At 64.2% G+C, this 18,540-nt stretch overlaps 2 protein-coding genes and 1 long non-coding RNA gene across 9 annotated transcripts; 2 read left to right on the top strand and 1 right to left on the bottom strand.

Moving 5' to 3' along the window:
- The first annotated feature begins 27 nt into the window (after positions 1 to 27).
- TUBGCP2 (tubulin gamma complex component 2) lies at positions 28 to 16,612 on the top strand. Of its 7 annotated transcripts, none has more exons than XM_027960607.2 (18): positions 28 to 98; positions 2,606 to 2,788; positions 4,382 to 4,477; positions 5,090 to 5,266; positions 6,080 to 6,239; positions 8,465 to 8,672; positions 8,855 to 9,054; positions 9,316 to 9,505; positions 9,615 to 9,760; positions 11,136 to 11,316; positions 11,973 to 12,153; positions 12,725 to 12,897; positions 13,041 to 13,169; positions 13,379 to 13,499; positions 13,987 to 14,130; positions 14,262 to 14,390; positions 15,032 to 15,195; positions 16,374 to 16,612. In XM_027960607.2, the coding sequence occupies exons 2-18, from the start codon at positions 2,639 to 2,641 to the stop codon at positions 16,507 to 16,509; spliced, it is 2,685 nt and encodes an 894-aa protein (XP_027816408.1). In that variant the 5' UTR covers positions 28 to 98; positions 2,606 to 2,638; the 3' UTR covers positions 16,510 to 16,612. The 7 variants fall into 7 exon arrangements, with proteins under 7 accessions (XP_027816408.1, XP_027816407.1, XP_042094525.1 ...); XM_027960606.2 differs by having other exon boundaries at positions 4,349 to 4,477; XM_042238591.1 differs by having other exon boundaries at positions 28 to 561; positions 4,349 to 4,477.
- Positions 6,246 to 8,456, top strand: LOC132658436 (uncharacterized). The gene is made up of 2 exons (XM_060404878.1): positions 6,246 to 6,977; positions 7,258 to 8,456. The coding sequence occupies exons 1-2, from the start codon at positions 6,969 to 6,971 to the stop codon at positions 8,059 to 8,061; spliced, it is 813 nt and encodes a 270-aa protein (XP_060260861.1). The 5' UTR covers positions 6,246 to 6,968; the 3' UTR covers positions 8,062 to 8,456.
- On the bottom strand, positions 16,536 to 18,536 carry LOC121817618 (uncharacterized). The gene is made up of 2 exons (XR_006057629.2): positions 18,409 to 18,536; positions 16,536 to 16,744 (listed from the first exon to the last, which is right to left on the bottom strand). It is a non-coding gene; the product is annotated as an uncharacterized LOC121817618 (long non-coding RNA).
- Positions 18,537 to 18,540: the final 4 nt, after the last annotated feature.

The following is an 18,540-nucleotide window of genomic DNA, read 5'->3' as shown; positions in this document are numbered from 1 at the left end:
GCGGGGCCGGACGTGACGTCACGCGGCACTTCCGCCGCCGCCGCGGGCGGGGCCGCGGGCTTGGCGCGCTCGGGTTCGGGCTTCGGCGCGCGGCCGTGGTGAGTCGGCCTCGGGGCGGCCCTCCCGCGGGTGGCTCGCGCCCCTCTCCCCGCCCCGAGCCCCGCAGGCTCCTTCCGGCCCTCGTCGCCGTCGCGCTCGCTCCCCGCCGCGCCTCCCGCCTGAAGGGCTGCGCGGCCTCCGCGCCGGCCTTGTCTCCGGGACGGAGCCCGAGCGGTCTCCGGGAGACCCGCGGTTCGCTGTGTCGCTCTGCTGCGCCCGGCAGCCCAGTCTCTGTCGCCGGGGTCTGTGGGTCCGTGGGCGGCGGCCAGCAGGGAGAAGCACTCGGGAGCGTCAGCAAGATGCGCTAGACGCTCCTCGGAGCGGTGTCGAGCGGGCGCTGCCGCGCTGTGGAGGGGGCTCGGTCGGAGTGTGGCCCCCCGGCCTCTTGCCCAGGGAGGGTCAGGGGCGCCCTTCCAGCGAGGCCGCAGCCGGGAAGCCCTCTCAGGGCGGTGCTGCCCGCCGGTGAGAGCCGCAGAGCTCGCGGGAACTGTTCCCAAACCCAGGCTCCTGGGAGCGTCAGTGCTTGTGATGTGGGACGTCCGCTCTTTTCTCCTGCAGGTGTGGGGGTTCACGAAGGTAGTTTTTACACAAACGTTTGCTTCCGTGAGCTTTTTTCACAGCAGCCCTGTCCACCCGCTTGTGTCTCTTCCGCGGGCAAACGCAGTGTCCTTGGCATCCACGTGTCCAAAGCGGTCCTCGGGCCAGCTATTGCGGGACACCCCCAGGCCTTGGGAGCCTCTTAGAATGTGGGTGAAGCCCTTGGAGTCGCAGAGGCCCCGTGAGAGCTCTGTGTGTCTTCTGGTTCGCTTGTCATCTCCAGCGCCGCCTCGCTGCGCTCTGTGACTGGTCGCGAGGTTGCCGTGGTTCAGGCTGCTGGCCCTGCTTCCCGGCCGGTGTTCTTTTCCTCAGGTAACAGCCGTTTCCGGTGATCGGCCGTGTGCAGCAGCAGCGGTGTTCACTCCTGCTCCTTCGGTAGCGACAGTGCAGACTCTTAGGTGCCGCCTTGTGTCTCCACGACAGCTTCCTGAGTAGGGTCTGGTACTCATTCTCCTTGGGAAGAAGCCTACAGAGGGCAAGCTTTTTGTGCAGGGTCCTACAGCCTGGAAGCCCCAAGTCAGGGTTCAGCCTCAGCCCCATGACCGTAGTCCTGTGAGCGCCTCCTGATGTGAAAAGTACACGTGCTGGTGACTTACGTGCCAGCTCACCCTTGCTGTTGGCTTTCTGGAGATACTCTGCCTCTGGCCAGCGCTGGATGTCTCTGTTTGACGACCGATGTACCTGTACAGGGAGCTTGTTTTCCGTCACTTGGGGTTAGAGTCTCTCTCTGTGTGGTTACAAGTCGACACGCGCGCTGTGGGCATGTGTGCTGAGGCTCCCCCAGCTGATGTCTCACTCATAGCTTGTCTTCAGTGGAGCTGTTGGCACCGTGGTTCTAATCTTCTTAGGATCACGGAGGGTTTGAGGATCTGTTGAAAGACCTCCTCATAAAAATCAGAAATAATCTTGCCTGTAATTTCCCAGGGTCTCCTGTGGTACATGATCCCAAGTTATGAATCCTGCGTAGGTATGTCCAGACGTTTATGCGAAGCACGTAAAGCCTGCTCATGTTTGTTTTTTGAATCTAGTTGTCCGCCGTTGTCTTAGTGTTAATAATAATGGCTAACTGGACCGATCATCAGTGGGAGAACAGAAGTCCCCATGCAGGCCACTACTGTCTGCTTGGTGGGATCTCATTTACCGTTTTGGCCTGGAAGGTTATATATCCAGTGAGGAGACGTTTGGACATCTGGTTGACAGGGCAGGTGGGGCTGAAGGGGAAGCCCACCCAGCTACAGTGCGTGGTGGATGTGAACACCTGGCCTGGGCGAGCAGAGGCAGCATCTTGGTTACCAGAGTGGCAGCTGGGGCCTCGTGGCGGGAGCCAGGACGGGAAGTGGCTTAGGCCTGTGCAGAGCTCCCTGTGTGATCAGGACCCCTGAAGGGCAGGGGCTGCTGTGTCTGTACAGCTGGGGCCAGAAAGTGCTGGCTGCCAGCTGAGGGAGCAGCTCCGCGCTGGCCCAGGGCCCTGTGAGGCTGGAGTCACCCAGAGGAAGGAGGCCCAGGCCTTTAGCCCGCATCCGCTCTCTGTGTGTATGCCAGCCCCCAGCAGGGGAGCAGCCCGGACACTGGCCGCAATTGCCGAGGCTCTGAGTCAGGGCTCCGATTCCCCCAGAGCTGCCCACTGAGACAGCCCCCACCAGCAGGGGCGTGGAAGGGCCTCCCCAGGAAGGGGCCCCACAGGCTGGTCAGTGCCGGCTGTAGTGGGGTCTGCCCGGGGACACTGTGGGCCCACCAGGCTGGTCAGTGCAGGCTGTAGTGGGGTCTGCCCGGGGAAGCTGTGGGCCTGCAGGCTGGCTCATGTGACAGTTTGCCTTCTCAAGACCGGACATTGGCCAACTTTGATTGCTTTAAACTTTGTTTATAGGTAGGGATTTGTTTTTATAAATGGCTTGTCTCTTACCTTTAGGGGAACACGTTGTAATGTCTCAGAGCCAAAATCATGAGTGAATTTCGGATTCACCATGATGTCAATGAGCTGCTCAGCCTACTGCGGGTGCACGGAGGGGATGGTGCCGAGGTCTACATTGACCTGCTGCAGAAGAACAGGACCCCGTACGTCACGACCACGGTGTCTGCACATAGCGCCAAGGTGAGTGCCGCGCCAGGGCTGCGCTGGGCGAGGCGGTCCCGACCCCCAGGGCTGCGCTGGGCGAGGCGGTCCGGACCCCCAGGGCTGCGCTGGGCGAGGCGGTCCGGACCCCCAGGGCTGCGCTGGGTGAGGCGGTCCCGACCCCCAGGGCTGCGCTGGGCGAGGCGGTCCCGACCCCTAGGGCTGTGTGGGGTGAGGTGGTCCCGACCCCCAGGGCTGTGTGGGGTGAGGTGCTGTGTGGGGTGAGGTGGTCCCGTCCCCCAGGGCTGGGCTGGGTGAAGTGGTCCCATCCTCCAGGGCTGTGTGGGCTGAGGTGGTCCCATCCTCCAGGGCTGGGCTGGGTGAGGTGGTCCTGTCCCCTGGTGCTGGGCTGGGTGAGATGGTCCCGACCCCCAGTGCTGTGTGGGGTGAGGTGCTGTGTGGGGTGAAGTGGTCCCATCCTCCAGGGCTGTGTGGGCTGAGGTGGTCCCATCTTCCCGGGCTGGGCTGGGTGAGGTGGTCCCGTCCCTCGGTGCTGGGCTGGCTGAGGTGACCCTGTCCTCCAGGGCTAGGCTGGGTGAGGTGGTCCCGCCCCCACTGCTCTGTGGGGCACAGATTCACTCTCCTCACTGGGTGGCCGCAGTGGTGCCCGTCTGATGTCGGATGCTCTCTGTGGACCGCGTTTCTGCCCAGCTCTGCTCCGGCGGCTCCTCGTGGCCCCTCTCCCCGCCGGGTGCGCTGATGAGTGAGTGGAGGCCTGGAGAGCCCTGAGCTGGCAGCCTGACCTCCGTCTGGAGGCCCAGATGGTCCTGGGATCTGTTCACGTCATGGCACAGATTCTCTTCTGGGTGGAAAAGCAAGCTCCCAGCTCTAGCCACAGTGAGATCATCTTAAAGTGGATTTTTAAAAATTGAAAAACTGTGCAATTTAAAATCATAGGTTATCTGTAAAAGACGTTTGTGAAGTCTGTTTTAAACCAGCATGGGAGCTCTCCTGGTGGCCCAGTGGCTGTGACTCTGCACTCCCGGTGCACGGAGGTCAGTCCCTGGTCAGGGAACTAGGTCCCACACGCCGCAGCCAGAGACTCCGCCTGCCTCAGCCAAGCCTGAGCAGCCGAGTAAGGAAGTATGAACGTTTAAAGCAGAACGTTGTGAGAGCTCGTTCACTCTGCCAGCCTAAGACGACACAAGGGTAACTCAGAAAGCTTAACTGAGCAGAACAGAGTTTGAGAACACACGGTTGCATCTGCTTTATTTTAAAGGGGGGCGTGTTGATCAGTGAGAACACGTACCTCCTGAACCTGTGTGTAGCGGTGAGCTCCAGAGGGAAGTGTGAAGACTGAACGCGTAACCTGCTAACAGGAGCGCGAGGCCGTGAGCCGCTTAGGAGGAGGAAGCGAGGGAGCCACAGGGCAGATGAGGGCACGTCTGACAGGTTGTTCCTTGGTTTTGTTTCAGAGATGGATGACTATCTCATCTCCCTGACTTCATGCTGGTTTTTTTATGGGGGGAAGTTAGTTAGTGCACAGCCTTGTAAAGTTCCTGGTTACAGTCTCTAAATCACTCTGAATGTGCTTTTGAGGTTAAAATAGCAGAATTTTCTCGTACTCCTGAGGACTTTCTGAAGAAATACGATGAACTGAAATCTAAGAACACGAGGAACCTGGACCCCCTGGTGTACCTGCTGTCGAAGCTCACGGAGGACAGGGAGGTGTGTGCCGGGCTTGGGGCCGGGTGGGCGGTGTCCTGCCTGGCCCATGTTCTCTCCTGTTCCCTGGTGCTGGCCCCTTGTTGACCCTCAGCCTCAGGCCCGCGGCACTGAGATAACTCACATGCACCCGAGCGGACATGGGCCCTGATGGTGACAAGCACGAGGAGTGCTGCCGGTGGCCTCTGGGGCTGAGGGACTGTGTCCTCCGTTGTCTAGTCTGTTTTCATCTCTTAAATTGAGCGTGTGTTACTTGTGACACTGAGATGTGCACGTGAAGAGTGTGAGCTGTGGCCCCAGGGTGTGCGGGGCCGGTCAGTGCTTCCTCTCGAGTCACGAGGCCCAGGGTCTGTTCAGGGACACCTGGTAGCCCCATGCCGGGACCCTTGAAGGGATGTGGTCTCGCACAGCAAGGGAGGCCAGCCACCTGCGGAGGACAGGCCGAGCCATGGGAAATGGGTGTGGGGTCCTGTCCGGTGACCTGGGGACGTGGCAGCTCGTGGCGTTCAGCCCGAGGCGACCAGGCTGCAGCTGGAGGACCTGCAGGCCGAGCTGCGGGAGGGCGGCAGGGCGGCTGTGTGTGGCCAGCGTGACGCCAGGGCCCCGTGCTTCCAGACCCTGCAGTACCTGCAGCAGAACGCCAAGGAGAGAGCAGAGCTTGCGGCCAGCGCGGCAGCCAGCAGCACCGCCAGCTTCGGCACCCCTGCCACAGCCTCCAAGATCTCCATGCAGGAGCTGGAGGAGCTGAGGAAGCAGCTGGGGAGCGTGGCCACGGGCCCCACGTGGCAGCAGGTGAGCAGGTGGCCACGGTGTTGGCCTGTGGAGACTGGCCCGGGGGCACCGGCCCTGGGATGGGGTCCTGGGCCCCGGGCGAGAGGGTCTGGCCTGCCCTGGGGGCGGGGGCGTCTGCTGCCCCTGCACTGCTGGCTCGGCCAGCACGGGCCCGGCTCTGCCTCCCTCGGGGGTGTGGGCAGCTGGTGGGCGGTGGTGCTCTGTCTCCCTTTCTTACTGCTCCTCCAACCCTGCCCTGGCCCCAGGCGGCTCTCCGGGTGTCTCCCCCCATCTTGTTTCTGGGCCGTCGAGCCCCTCAGAACCACACCCTGAGGTCTGAGCTGCAGGCCCGTGCCGGTTGGGCACGTTCTGTGTCTGGCGCCTTGTGGCTCCTCACAGCTCTGCCCGCCCCAGTACCCTCCCCCCCAGTGCTCTGGGTGCGCGGCGCCCTTGGGGACCACTGCCCCCTGCCTGTGCCGGCGGGGCCGTGTCTCCCTGCTTCAGCCCAGGGGGCTCGGGTGCGGGCACCCCTTCTCTGGCCCAGCTCTCAGTGGGCACTGTGCCCAGCTGGCAGCTCAGGCCTGCATCGAGGGCCAGGGCGAGCCGTGAGGGTGCGCTGAGGGCTCTGGGCGCCTGCGTGCCGGGGGCTCCTGCTCCACCTGGGCCCCGCCCCGTCACCATGATGGGCGTTGACGTGCGGTTCGCTTCCACGTGTGTGTGTTCCTCACACATGCTTAGGGATGTGTCTTTTCATACAGTAAGTGTGTTAACTTTAAGTGTTTGTGCTAAAGGTGTGTGTTTTCTTTCTGTCTTTAAAAACCTCCCCCCCCCCAGTCTCTGGAACTCACGAGAAAGTTGCTTCGAGACAAGCAGAACAAAAAAAACTCAGGGCAGCGCCTCCCAGTCTTCCCGGCGTGGGTGTACGAGAGGCCTACGCTGCTCGGGGACTTCCTGACCGGCTCAGGCGCGAGCGCAGACGTGGCTGTGCCCATCGGTAGGTGACGCACAGCTTTGGACAGTGGGGCCTCACGGGGACAGGGAAGCTGATCTCCTTGGAGGTGGTGGGTGGATGGCGGCGTGCCGCCCCCAAGCCCTCTGCTGCCCTCGGCCATGTGGCAACACGCGGTACCCGCTGGCCTCCGCACCCTGCCCCCCACCGGTGGGTGGTGATGTGCCCCGGCTCTCAGGAGCGTGCGTGTCTTGGGGCTTGGGCAGACTTGGGGGCAGCGGGATCCCCAGGGTCGTCGTCCTCGACAGTGAGTCACGTCCCTGCAGGTTCTGCCATCAGGATGATGGCCTCGGCCACGAGCACCAAGGGGCGCTGGGGCGTGCGGGTGTCTGTGCCCCTCCCCCACGTCTCATGACCCCCTGGGGGCAGAGAGCTGTGTCTTGCCCTCCTGCTCACAGTGTACAGGGGAGACGGGGGCGGAGGCACGGCCATGTTTACAGGCACTAGAGGAGCCTGCCCTGCAGCGGTCTCGTGTGGTGGGGCTCATGGAGCCTGGTCCCCGGGGCCACACCCAAGGGCGGGAAGCAGGGGCGGGGGGGGGGGGGGGGCTCTGATGATGAGCCTGGGGCCCTGCCTCCTGGAGCCCTGCCTCCTGGGGCCCTGCCTCCTGGAGCCCTGCGTCCTGGAGCCCTGCCTCCTGGGGCAGCTGCACGTTCAACATGATCCAGAGAGGTTCCGTGGGAAAACCCCTGAGGGAAGCTGTTCCCCGAGGTCATGCACTATGTGAGTGTTGATTTGCATGTTTGGATCAGTTAGAAGACGCAGTAGTTTCCAGGCCCACGTGAGGCACTGCTTGGAGCCTTCTTGGGAGGCTTTGCCGGGTTGAGGGGAGGTGCAGCCCCGCGAAGCGGAGGCAGCCGGGCGCTGGTTCTTAGGGCGGCCGGGCTCACGGGGTTCGATGTGGCAGGTTTCCTTTGTAGCGGGATTGCTGTGCTGCCCGCTGGTAAGGGTGCGCTGTGCCTGAGGGTGGCCCCTGAGGCCACCTCGTGTGATGCTATTTCAGGGAGGACTTGGCCAGGACAGGTGGCCTGCCCGTTTCCCTCCAACAGCCACACTGCGTGGGCTCTGGTGGCGAGATCGGCGTCTGTCCCACCGGCCCGGTGTCACCTTTCTGGCCTCCGTCATGCCCTGGCCTGGCACCACAGGCCCCAGTGCCATCCATGCCAAGATGCCTGTGAGCATCACAGTCATCCTCGGTCCTCCCTGCTGTCCCCCGGACGTAGCCTCTCCTGGGGGGCCCTGCCTCCTTGCGTGGCGTGCAGCAGCCCTGCTGGGCATCCCTCGCCAGCTACGTGGTGCCCCCCACAGTCATTTTGCCGCCCAAGTCCCTTCCTACAGCAGAGGCGTGCCCCCCGCCTGTGACCAGGCCGTCCCTCCTCACGCCAGCCTCCAGCTCCGTCTGCTTGTCTGGGCCATCCAGCCCACGGCTGGGCAGCGTAGACTCGCGTCTCCACAATTCCTGGCCTGTTCCCGAGGCCGCGGGCACAGGCGTCTTGTGGCTTCTAACCGTGTGTGTGGTTCCCGCTGGGTCCCCGAGCCTCGGGCTCAGGTCCTACAGACACGGCCAGTTTCCTGGAGTCTGAGCAGCACGTGGCTCTGTCCCTCGCCCCTCCACAGCCCCCACCCCAGCCTTGAGGCCTCAGGCAGAGCTCCCAGCTCTCAAGTTTCCCCTTTCTGGGGGACCCCATCTGTGAGGAGGGATCTGCTGTGCCCCATGAGGCCCAGTGTGCTGTCTGACGCCCCTCCCGATCGCCACGTCCGTGACGGGCTCCAGCTTCCCTGGTGTCTCCTCCTGGCCACGTGGTGACCGTGGCGCCCGCCTTTGACCCTCCCACAGCAAAGCCTGGTCCCGGCCTTCTTCTGAGCGACCCAGCCTCACCAGGTTGTGAGTGTTGTGAGGCCAAGACGCTCACGTCCCTTTGAAGATGAAGCGGTTATTTGTGTGTGGAGGGTTTCCCTTGCTTTAAGGCTCTGATCGTCAGCTCCAGACTCGCCGTGTGGTCCCTGCCTGTCGGGTGGTCAGTGCCTCTGCTGGTGGAGGTTGTGGAGTCTCAGCCGTTGGTTCCCTGATGGGATCAGTTAAGCCAGGCAGTCACCTTGGTTTTCACATCTGCGGTGCTGGAGGAAGTTACATGGAGGGAGGGGGTGGGGGAGAGAGGCCAGTGGAGTGGGGCTCTGGAGGCGAGGCCCGCTGGTGTCTGCACCCACAGGCACGCTGCCTCTGGCCTCCCAGGAGGCGGCCGTCGTGGAGGACCTGCTGTACGTGCTGGTGGGTGTGGACGGCAGGTACATCACGGCCCAGCCCCTCACCGGGAGGCAGAGCCGAACCTTCCTCGTGGACCCCAATCTGGACCTGTCCATCCGAGAGCTGGTGAGCAGGATCCTGCCCGTGGCTGCCAGCTACTCCACAGTGACCAGGTAGGCACCCGGCTTGCCACAGTGACTGGAGCGCGTGCACGGAGCCCTCCTGCAGAGAGGCCGGCCTCCATGCAGGGCCCGCAGACCCGGAGGAGCGCGGGAGGTGGCACCCACAGGCCCTCGGGCCATCCCTCCCGAGACGCAGCCCCTGCTGCTCGTGCTCAGGGCCGCCTTCCTCTCAGGTTCATCGAGGAAAAGTCCTCCTTCGAGTATGGACAGGTGAACCACGCTCTGGCCGCCGCCATGAGAACGCTGCTGAAGGAGTACCTGATCCTGGTCACACAGCTGGAGCAGCTGCAGAGGCAGGGCCTGCTGTCTCTGCAGAAGCTCTGGTTCTACATTCAGCCAGCCATGCGCACTGTGGACATCCTGGCCTCCCTAGGTGTGAGGGCCTGGTGGGAGGGACCCTCTGGGTCAAGGTGCTTGTCTTCGATTTTTTCAAACGGTCCGAGGCTGTGTAGCTTTACGTTTTATGAATTTGCGAGAGACTGACTCTGGGAGTTCCCAGAAACCCTAGCTTCATAGTTTGAATTTATCCCAGAAAGAGGACCTCTCCCCTGAGAAGGTGGGAGATGAGCTGAGGGCTCTCGCTCAGCGTGGCCAGGGGCCCTCTCGGCACTGAACGCCGCCCTCTCCCCGGCAGCCACCTCGGTGGATAAAGGCGAGTGTGTCGGGGGAGCGACCCTGAGCCTCCTGCACGACCGGAGCTTCAGCTACACGGGGGACAGCCAGGCGCAGGAGCTGTGTCTGTACCTCACCACGGCCGCCAGCGTGCCCTACTTCGAGATCCTGGAGAAGTGGATTTACAGGGGCATCATCGACGACCCGTATAGGTGGGGCGGGGGGCCGCGGGGGGGGGGGGCCGCGGGGGCGGGGGGGTGGAGAGCGGCCCTGCGGCCCCCCGCCCCCTGCACGCCTGGGACCGCGCGCCCTGCCTTGCAGCGAGTTCATGGTGGAGGAACACGAGCTGCGCAAGGAGAAGATCCAGGAGGATTACAACGACAAGTACTGGGAGCAGCGCTACACCGTGGTGCAGAGACACATCCCGTCCTTCCTGCAGAAGATGGCGGGCAAGGTGCTGAGCACGGGTGAGTGCCGGCCCCGCACGCCCCCGCGCGCCTGCGTCTCCACACAGCAGCCAGCGCCCCTGCCACTGCGCTCCCCGGGCGCCACTGCGCTCCCCGGTCCCCGGGCGCCTGGGTCTCCACACAGCAGCCAGCGCCCCCGCCACTGCTCCCCCGGGCGCCTGCGTCTCCACACAGCAGCCAGCGCCCAGCGCCCCTGTGGATACCAGCTAGGGGACCACCCCACTGAACTTGGATCTGACACTTAACCGCCGGGGCAGTGTGGGCCCAGGGATCAGGCCTCCCTCGAGGCCTGCCCCGGCAGACGCCCGTCATGAGCATCGGGTCCCCAGGCCGCTGCGTGTCTGTCAGTGTGGCCCCCAGTCAGGGTCCTGGGGCCTCCCCAGGCTTGATATTTGCTGTGACGACCCCCAGACTTGGGGAAACTTTACTTAGCAGATACGCTGGCCTGCTATAAAGGATGTTGTAATGGATACAGACAAACAGCCCGAGGAGGTCTGCAGGGCAGGTCTGGAGGGTCCCACACTCGGGAGTGTGTCTGTCCCCGAGGAGCTGGGGGCCACCAGGCCCCTCCCTCCTAGCAGGTGGACGTGCTCATCAGCCCAGAAGCTCTCCAAGCCTGTCCCGTAGCGGGATCACGTTGGTTCCAGGACAGGGCACGACTGGTCCTCTCGTGGGCCGTTGGTCCCTAACTTGACCACCAGCCCCTCTCCTCCCCAGGTATCGGGAAGGGCCGAGGGTCTCGCTGTCCTGCCATGTGGTTGGTCCCTCTGGCCGCTGGCCTGCCTCCTGAAGGTCTGCAGGGACGGCCAGGAGTCCCCTTGAGGGTGTGAACTCAGGTGGGGTGAGAGGGTTCCAGGTGCTCAGTGATGGACCAGGAGCAAGGCCAGACGCACGTGCCGCGTTTCTCCCAGCATCACAGGCCAGCAGCGGAAAAGCAGGGAAGGGCACAGGCCCTGCTGGACCGGTGGTGCTTCTAGGCATCACCTTGTGGGTCAGGAACCTGTGTAGAGACACGTGTGTTACACGTCACCTGGGGAGGCTCCAGCCAGGGCCCTGACGTTGGTTCTGAGAGCTGGGCTGGGGGCAGGGCTGGGAAGTGGTGCAGGGTCTGGCTCTCTGAGGTGATTCTCATGGCCTCGATGAGGAAAGTCCGCGGTGAGGAGTCGCAGGAAGTCGCACGCTCCGTGGATGACGCCTGTATTGTGCTGCTCTGCTCTGGGCGGGGCAGGGGGCGTGGTTTCTGGGACCGTTCTCTCCCAGGTGGTTCTGTTCCTGGCCTCGGGCTAGCGATAGGACTCGGCCTCTCAGGTCCAGGCCTGCGGTTGGTCACTTGTGCAGCAAAAGTTGCGATGCGCTTTTCTCCATCCCTTTCCAGGAAAATACCTGAACGTGGTCAGGGAATGTGGCCATGACGTCACTTGTCCGGCGGCCAAAGAGGTCATCTACACGCTGAAGGAGCGGGCGTACGTGGAGCAGATCGAAAAGGCCTTTGGCTACGCCAGCAAGGTGCTGCTGGGCTTCCTCATGGAGGAGAAGGAGCTCGTAGCCCACCTGAGGTGCGCGGCCGCCTCCTGGGGGGAAGGGGCTCGCGGCCCGCCTGAGGGGGGAAGGGGCTCGCGGCCCACCCGAGGTGCGCGGCCTCCTCCTGGGGAGAAGGAGCTCGCAGCCCACCTGAGGGAGGAAGGGGCTTGCGGCCCATCTGAGGTGCGCGGCTTCCTCCTGGAGGGGGAGGAGCTCATAGCTTACCTGAGGTGCGCAGCTTCCTCCTGGGGAGAAGGGGCTTGCGGCCCATCTGAGGTGCGCGGCTTCCTCCTGGGGGAGGAGGAGCTCGTAGCTCACCTGAGGTGTGCAGCTTCCTCCTGGGGAGAAGGGGCTTGAGGCCCGTCTGAGGTGCGCGGCTTCCTCCTGGGGTAGAAGGGGCTCATGGCCCACCTGAGGTGCGTGAGCTCGGCAGCTCCCTGCCCTCCAGGGGCCCGTCTGCAGCCCCCTCCGTGCCCGTCTGGCGGCATCTCCTGCACAGCCTGGTGCGGCAGGCCTGTGCCCCCATCCCTTTGAGCTCATTTTGAGCCTCTGACGCCCGTGTAAGTGTGCTTGTCGGTGGGAGCACTCACGGGCACCGCACTTCCACGTCTTCCCTGCCCCACCCAGCCCCTCGTGGCCTGGCACCCACTGTGGGGAGTGCCGGGCGAGTCTGGGCTCTGCCTGCCCGCAGGTCCATCAAGCGCTACTTCCTCATGGGCCAGGGCGACTTCTTCGTGCACTTCATGGACCTCACAGAGGAAGAGCTGAAGAAGCCGGTGGACGACATCACGCCCACTCGCCTGGAGGCGCTGCTGGAGCTGGCCCTGCGTATGAGCACCGCCAACACCGACCCCTTCAAAGATGACCTTAAGGTGGGCCCTTGTTGAGCGCTGCTCCCCGCGGAGGGGCGCTCCCGGGAGTGCCCAGGCTCTGTCGGGACGCATCTCAGGCTGTGGGCGCCCAGCCTCCGCGTGGGCCTCTGCGGCCGCGCTGGGCAGGGACACGGGCCTCGGTCCTTAGTAATTTGTATGTGTTTTTTTAGTTAAGTATAGCTAAAACCTTGTCAGTTTTGCAAATCTTTCAGACAGCTAACTTGGTTCCATCTGCTTTCTCTGTTGTGTTTTTTCTCTGTTGTGTTTTTACTGATTCCTGCTCTAATCTTTATTCTCTCTTTCTGCTGATCGTGGGCTTAGTTGGCTATTGTTAGGTTTCTTGAGTTGTAGAGAGAGGCTGCCCACTTGAGGCGCTCCTTCTGACGCAGGCGTGTGCGGCTCTGCCTTTCCCGCAGCTCGGGTTCAGCTTGTCAGTGGGTGTCCGGTGCGTTCGGCCATCTGCCAGACTTAGCGTGTGTCTGGGCCTCTTCCTTGGCTCTGGGCTCACTTTCCAGCCATGATGCTGGGGTGGGTGTGGCCGCGTGTGATGCTGTTCGTCCATTTCCCCAAGATCGACCTGATGCCTCACGACCTCATCACCCAGCTGCTGCGGGTCCTGGCCATCGAGACCAAGCAGGAGAAAGCCATGGTCCACGCCGACCCCACCGAGCTCACGCTCAGCGGCCTGGAGGCCTTCTCCTTTGACTATGTGGTCAAGTGGCCCCTGTCTCTGATCATTAACAGGTGCGCGTCCGGCTCTCATGCCTGCTCGTGCCCTGGGGGTTACTGGCTGCTGGGCCGCGCTCTGCCCCACGAGCCTCGGGTGGGGCGTCCGGGGCAGCAGCAGCTCCCGGCGCCGGTTGGAGCCGCCTGTCCTGTGCTGACAGGAAGGCCCTGACACGCTACCAGATGCTCTTCAGACACGTGTTCTACTGCAAGCACGTGGAGCGGCAGCTCTGCAGCGTCTGGATCAGCAGCAAGGCCGCCAAGCAGCGCTCCCTGCACTCTGCCAAGTGGTGCGGGCGGTGCCCGGGGCGGGCGGTGCCCGGGGCGGGCGGGCGGGCCCTGTGCACACCCAGCACAGCCCTGCGGCACACGCCCGCGGCCTCTGCCGCCCCGCCTTTGTGCTGCGTACAGGCGGGACGGAGCCCAGGCCCCTCCGGGTGTGGAGCAGCAGGAGGCCCGGGCCCTCGGGGCGCCCATGTGACGGCTCCGCCGCGCGCAGGTTTGCGGGCGCCTTCACCCTGCGGCAGCGGATGCTCAACTTCGTGCAGAACATTCAGTACTACATGATGTTCGAGGTGATGGAGCCGACCTGGCACGTCCTGGAGAAGAACCTGCGGGCCGTGAGTCCAGCCCGCCAGCCCCGCACCGGGGAGGGGGGGCCGTGAGTCCAGCCCGCCAGCCCCGCACCGGGCGGGGGGGTCTGCAGAGCGGGCTCAGGGGCCAGGGAGGCAGGACCGGGCCCCACGGCTCCCAGGAGGGGAGGCAGGGCGCGCGGGACTCCTGGGCTCAGGCTGCTGGAGGTGCGCGTCCTTCCCTCAGAGCCTCGGCGCTGGGCCGGCACCTTGTCCAGGGCCCTGGGGCCCTTCAGCCAGGGGCACGTCACCAAACTCCAGGACCAAAAGTACAGCGAACAGTGTATTTTGTCTTTAAAAACCAAAATCTTAGACCTTGTGGGGCACATTAAATGTGGTCTTTTAGCAACATTTTGAAGGCTTTCCCTAAGAGGCCCCAGGGTTGTTTAAAAGAGGAGTGGAGCAGCATGGGTAGCAGCCCCGTGGGGACGTGGTGCCGTCCCCTCGGGCGCCCCCGACGGTGCCTCCCACGCAGGCCTCCAACATCGACGACGTGCTGGGGCATCACACCAGCTTCCTGGACAGCTGCCTGAAGGACTGCATGCTGACCAACCCCGAGCTCCTGCGCGTCTTCTCCAAGCTCATGTCCGTGTGCGTCATGTTCACCAACTGCATGCAGGTGCCGCCGGGACTGGGTGGGCGCGGGGCGGGAGCCACGACCCGAGTCTGCAGCCCGTCCTGGCCGCGCAGGGGCTACGTTTCCTCTCGGGGGTTGGTTGTGGCTGACGAGCATTCCTCCCGACCCCCAAGAGATTCACGCAGAGCATGAAACTGGACAGCGAGCTGGGCCGCCTGACACTGGAGCACGGCACGATGCAGGGGCCTCCCACGGAGGCCGAGCGGGCCGAGGAACGCGCCCGCAAGGAGCTCGCCCGCAAGGTGGGTGGTGCCGCGCAGACGTCCCCGGCGGCCTCCTTCCTCACCTCGGATTTGACACAGTGTTCGGGTCACGGTGCTTAGAAGCCTGCTTGCTACGTCCTTCCGTTCCTGCCTGCCTTTGGTTCATAAAAAAGACTATTTCTAAATTACGTTCCAAACACAAGCCGTGGAGGATCTCCCTTCCCAGCTTCCCAGGGCAGGGCTGTGTCGTCCAAGGGTGTGTGGTTAGGCCAGGCCATGGGGACACCCCCGGGGGCCCAGTGAGCACGGAGATTGGGCCCTGTGGCCCCTGAACAGAGTCTGTCTAGTTGGCGGAGTTGCCACCTGATCAGGTGCAGGTGTGTGTCCTGTAGGGCGGGCGGTGTAAGGTGGCCCATGCGGGCACTTCCAGGTTGCCCACTCGCCTAGGGGCAGCTTGAAAATCTGAGCTCCCTGAGGAAGCCCCGCGGTCCACGTCCTGGCTCCTGGCTCCGTGGGCTAGGGACGCAGGGCCACCTGCCTGGATGGGCCTGGGTCCTCCCGTCTCAGGAATTTATATGACGCCCTAACTTTTTACCTTTTATTGATGACTTTCTAAGACGCGTTCTTCTGTTTAAAAAGAGGAGCGGGTTTTGAGCTGTTGGGGGCGCCGTGTCTTGCAGTGCCTGGCTGAGCATGTGGACGCGCCACAGCTGGCCTCCAGCTTCGAGGCCACCATCAATAAATTCGATAAGAATTTCTCAGCTCACCTGCTCGACCTCCTGGCCCGGCTGAGCGTCTACAGCACCAGCGACTGCGAGCACGGCATGGCCAGCGTCATCTCCAGGTGGGCCCCGCCCCGCCCCGCCCCCGCCCCGCCCCGCCCCGCCGAGCCTCTGCACCGCCCCTTGCCCCGCTGAGCCCCTCACCAACCCGCACCCCCGCCCCACCGAGTCCTGAACTGCCCGGCGCCCACCTGCCCCGCCGAGCCCCTGGCCCGCCCCCGCCCCGCCGAGCCCCACACCGCAGCGACTGAGGCCGCATCCTTGGCCTCTGCGTGCTGGTGCTGGTCCACGCCACCTGCTGAAAGAAGGCCGTCTGGGTGTTCACACGTGTGCATGCGTCTGTGAGTGTGCGCACATCCCTCAGGGTATGTGTACGTGAGTGCTTGCACGCGTGCTCGCGCGAGGCTGCCACATCAGCACCTCCCCCGGCCCAATGGGTCTGTGTTCCGAGGGCCAGGCCGGGGTCAGCTGCACCGGCCGCTGCACCCTGAGCCAGGACCGGAGAAGGGAGGACCCTGTCTCCAGACAGGCAGTGAGGGGGTGCTGCCCTCCCCACGCCCCACCTGCCGTGGCAGGCACGCGAGGTGGCCACGCCTCCAGGGCCGTGACTGTGCTCCCATAGGGTGCGCTGCCTGTGACCCCAGGAGCGACGAGCAGCAGGCGTAATGGGGGCAGGAGTGTGGGATCTGAGGGGGCCCAAGGGCCAAGCAGTGGAGGGGGGGGGACTGTGGAGGGCAGAGCACAGGGCCCGAGGCCCAGGCAGCGGGGGCCCGTGGGGAGGACGGAGCATGGGGCCTGTGGGCCAAGCAGTGGAGGAGGGAGACTGGAGGGTGGAGCACGGGGCCTGTGGGCCAAGCAGTGGGGTCTGCGGCTCTGGGCTGGCAGTTAATGTTCAGTGAGTGAGGTTGTGGAGGAGGGGCGGCCCTTGCTCCCGGAAGCTCCTGTTGGGCGGCCTCCGGCTCAGCTGGATACTGGGACTGCTCTGTTCTGCCCGAGGGCCCTGACGTCCAGGGCCCAGGGCTCCGAGAGCTGCAGTCCCAGGGCTGGAGGCGCTTGTCTGCCCTTTGATCTGGGGGTTTCCTTGTCTTTAAGCTCTGCTCTCACTGGCGCTGGAGCAGGTGGCGCCTTGGCTGTGTGTGCGCGTGTGCTGGTGACCCGAGTGCCCTGGGCCTCGCCGTGGGGGTGAGGTGTCGCCAGGGTGACTGAGGTGGCTTGAGGACCCCACCCGCTTCCCCCACAGGCTGGACTTCAACGGCTTCTACACAGAGCAGCTGGAGCGCCTGTCTGCAGAAAGGAGCCAGAAGGTGGCCCCCACCGTGCCCGGCCCGAGGGGGCCCCCTGCTCCCGTGCCCAGGGTGGCCGTGCCTGCACAGTGACGCTGCCCAGCTGCCCCGGCCGAGCCTCGGCGTGGCGCCCTGCGGCGTCTCCAGGGCGTGTGTGCCCTGTGTCCTATCCAGACGTAAAGTTGACGCACCTGCACTCGTCTCCTCTCGTTCTTGGGCTCACACTTGGACCAGAGCGCGTCTGCTGGTCTGGGCAGGCACGGGGCAGGGCAGTCGTCTCTGCCATCCTCTCCCAGATGGAGCAGAGTCACTTGGATGAATTTTTTGGCTTCAGATAAAGCAAAGTGAAAACACGTGGCCTTAGAACAACTTTAGGATGGTCAGCAAGGTGCTGGGCACGGGCAAGATCCAGTGTGGTGTCCACTCTGGTCCTTCAGGCTGAGGTCGGCTCCGGGCAGCAGGGGGCAGCACAGCCTCTGGTCCTCAGCTGGAGCCGCCTGGGTGCGGGTGCGTCATCAGCCCACAGCCGAGAGGGTGCAAGAGCTGCCTGGGGCTGCCGCCTGAGGGGAGGCCCCACCCAGCCCACTGTCCCGGGTGTGTCGTCCGGTGGTTAGCATCTTCCTGCTGCCCTGCCCCCCCAGCCTCCTGCCAAAGCTGCCCTTCCTGCAGAATTCCGTGTGTCTCATTTTCAAAATCCAGTTCTGACCACCTAGCCCCTGGCAGGGGATGGATGCCCGGGTTCCCCCAGGGACTGGGGTGGGGGCAGCGCTCAGCCTGGCTGTGCCCAGCAGAGGGCACCATCCAAACGGGGTGGACTCGAGCTTCCTCTTGTGAGCTGTGTGCAGGCCTGCCCTGGAGCAGCGAGGCTTATCTGCCAGTCCCGTGGGGCTTCTGCCCACAGCGTCTGCCTGAGGGCACCTGCTGGCCTCCCACCTGGCCCCGAGGCCCTCATCCCTGTCCTGGGCTCAGCACTGGGCTCTCCTGAGACACCGCTGGGGCCGGTGGTGGGCTTGGTGGCCGGGTCCTCTGTGGTGAGAGGGGCTCTGGCCCATGTCGAGGGGTGGTGGGGGGGCTTTCTGGCTGGAGGCGGCTGCCCTGTCGCTGAGCTTCCTGCTGTGCTCTGGGCAGCTCGCTGTGGGGCCATGTAGTCCCAGCAGCTGGTGTTTTTGCCCAAATAGGGTCAGGCTGCCTTTGAACTTCTGCTATCAGGTAACACGCAATAAATACCAAGGAAGAGAAGTAAAATTGCCAGATGACTTGGGCGTCTCACGCGCGTCATCGTGACGTGAGCTCAGGGACAGAAGCCACCTCTGCCCCCCGCTGTCAGCTGCGCCCGGAACACCCCAAAGTGTGTGCGAGCCCGTCCCGCCTTGGGTTTCTTTTCCTGCCATTCACTTTGGGGGGAATGATGGCCTGGTGAACTTTGACCTCTGGTCTGGAACCACTTGTGAGCACCACACCATCTCACCTGAGGCCTTGACATGCCCCAACGTCTGACCATGTCAGGGAGCCTGTCCAGAAGGAGACGTGGGTGCCAGTGGGCAGCTCGGCTGCAGGAAGCCTGGGTCCCTGGGTACCAGGCCAAAGGGGGCGGCCCCACCCTACAGGACGGGAGGGCAGGACTGGCAGAAACCAGGGGAGCCGCCCGCGGGCAGGCTGTCCAGCCGCCGTGCAGGGCACTGGCGCACTGGCCCGCTCCTGGGCCACCCACCGGGCAGGCAGCCTCGCCTGGCCCTCTCCACAGTGCAGGGTGTCTGCCCCGAGTGAAGAGGCTGCCCCCCGGCGTGCCCTGCGCCAGGCTCCCCAGCAAGGGCTCAGGGCCTGGGGGCAGGGCTGCCCAGGGGCCGCTGAGGCTTTCTGTTCCCAGGAAGCTGGAGGGATGCCCCCCTCAAGAGACCCCCCACACACACACACACACACACAGCCCTTCCCAGTCGGTTAACTCCGCCATCCCAGCAGGCCCCCGGCAGCTCCGGCCTGTCCCTCACCCACCTGGAGGACGCAGTGTTGCAGGGTGGCCCGTGTCAGCCCGACTCCCTGCCAATTCTGCTCACATTTAGGAGACTTCCCTGTGCTGAGCACCGGCTACGGTCGCTGACCCGGAGCCTCAGGGGACTAACGGGA

This window comes from Ovis aries, chromosome 22, assembly GCF_016772045.2.
Source record: "Ovis aries strain OAR_USU_Benz2616 breed Rambouillet chromosome 22, ARS-UI_Ramb_v3.0, whole genome shotgun sequence".
Lineage (NCBI taxonomy): Eukaryota > Metazoa > Chordata > Mammalia > Artiodactyla > Bovidae > Ovis > Ovis aries.
This window is presented reverse-complemented; position numbering and strand designations above follow the sequence as displayed.

Coding starts and splice junctions, on each gene's coding strand:
- TUBGCP2 (XM_027960606.2), top strand. CDS start 2,639: ATGAGTGAATTTCGGATTCACCATGATGTCAATGAGCTGCTCAGCCTA. Junction 12,154..12,724: donor CCTTCAAAGATGACCTTAAG/GTGGGCCCTTGT, acceptor CATTTCCCCAAG/ATCGACCTGATGCCTCACGA. Junction 14,391..15,031: donor GCAAGGAGCTCGCCCGCAAG/GTGGGTGGTGCC, acceptor CGTGTCTTGCAG/TGCCTGGCTGAGCATGTGGA.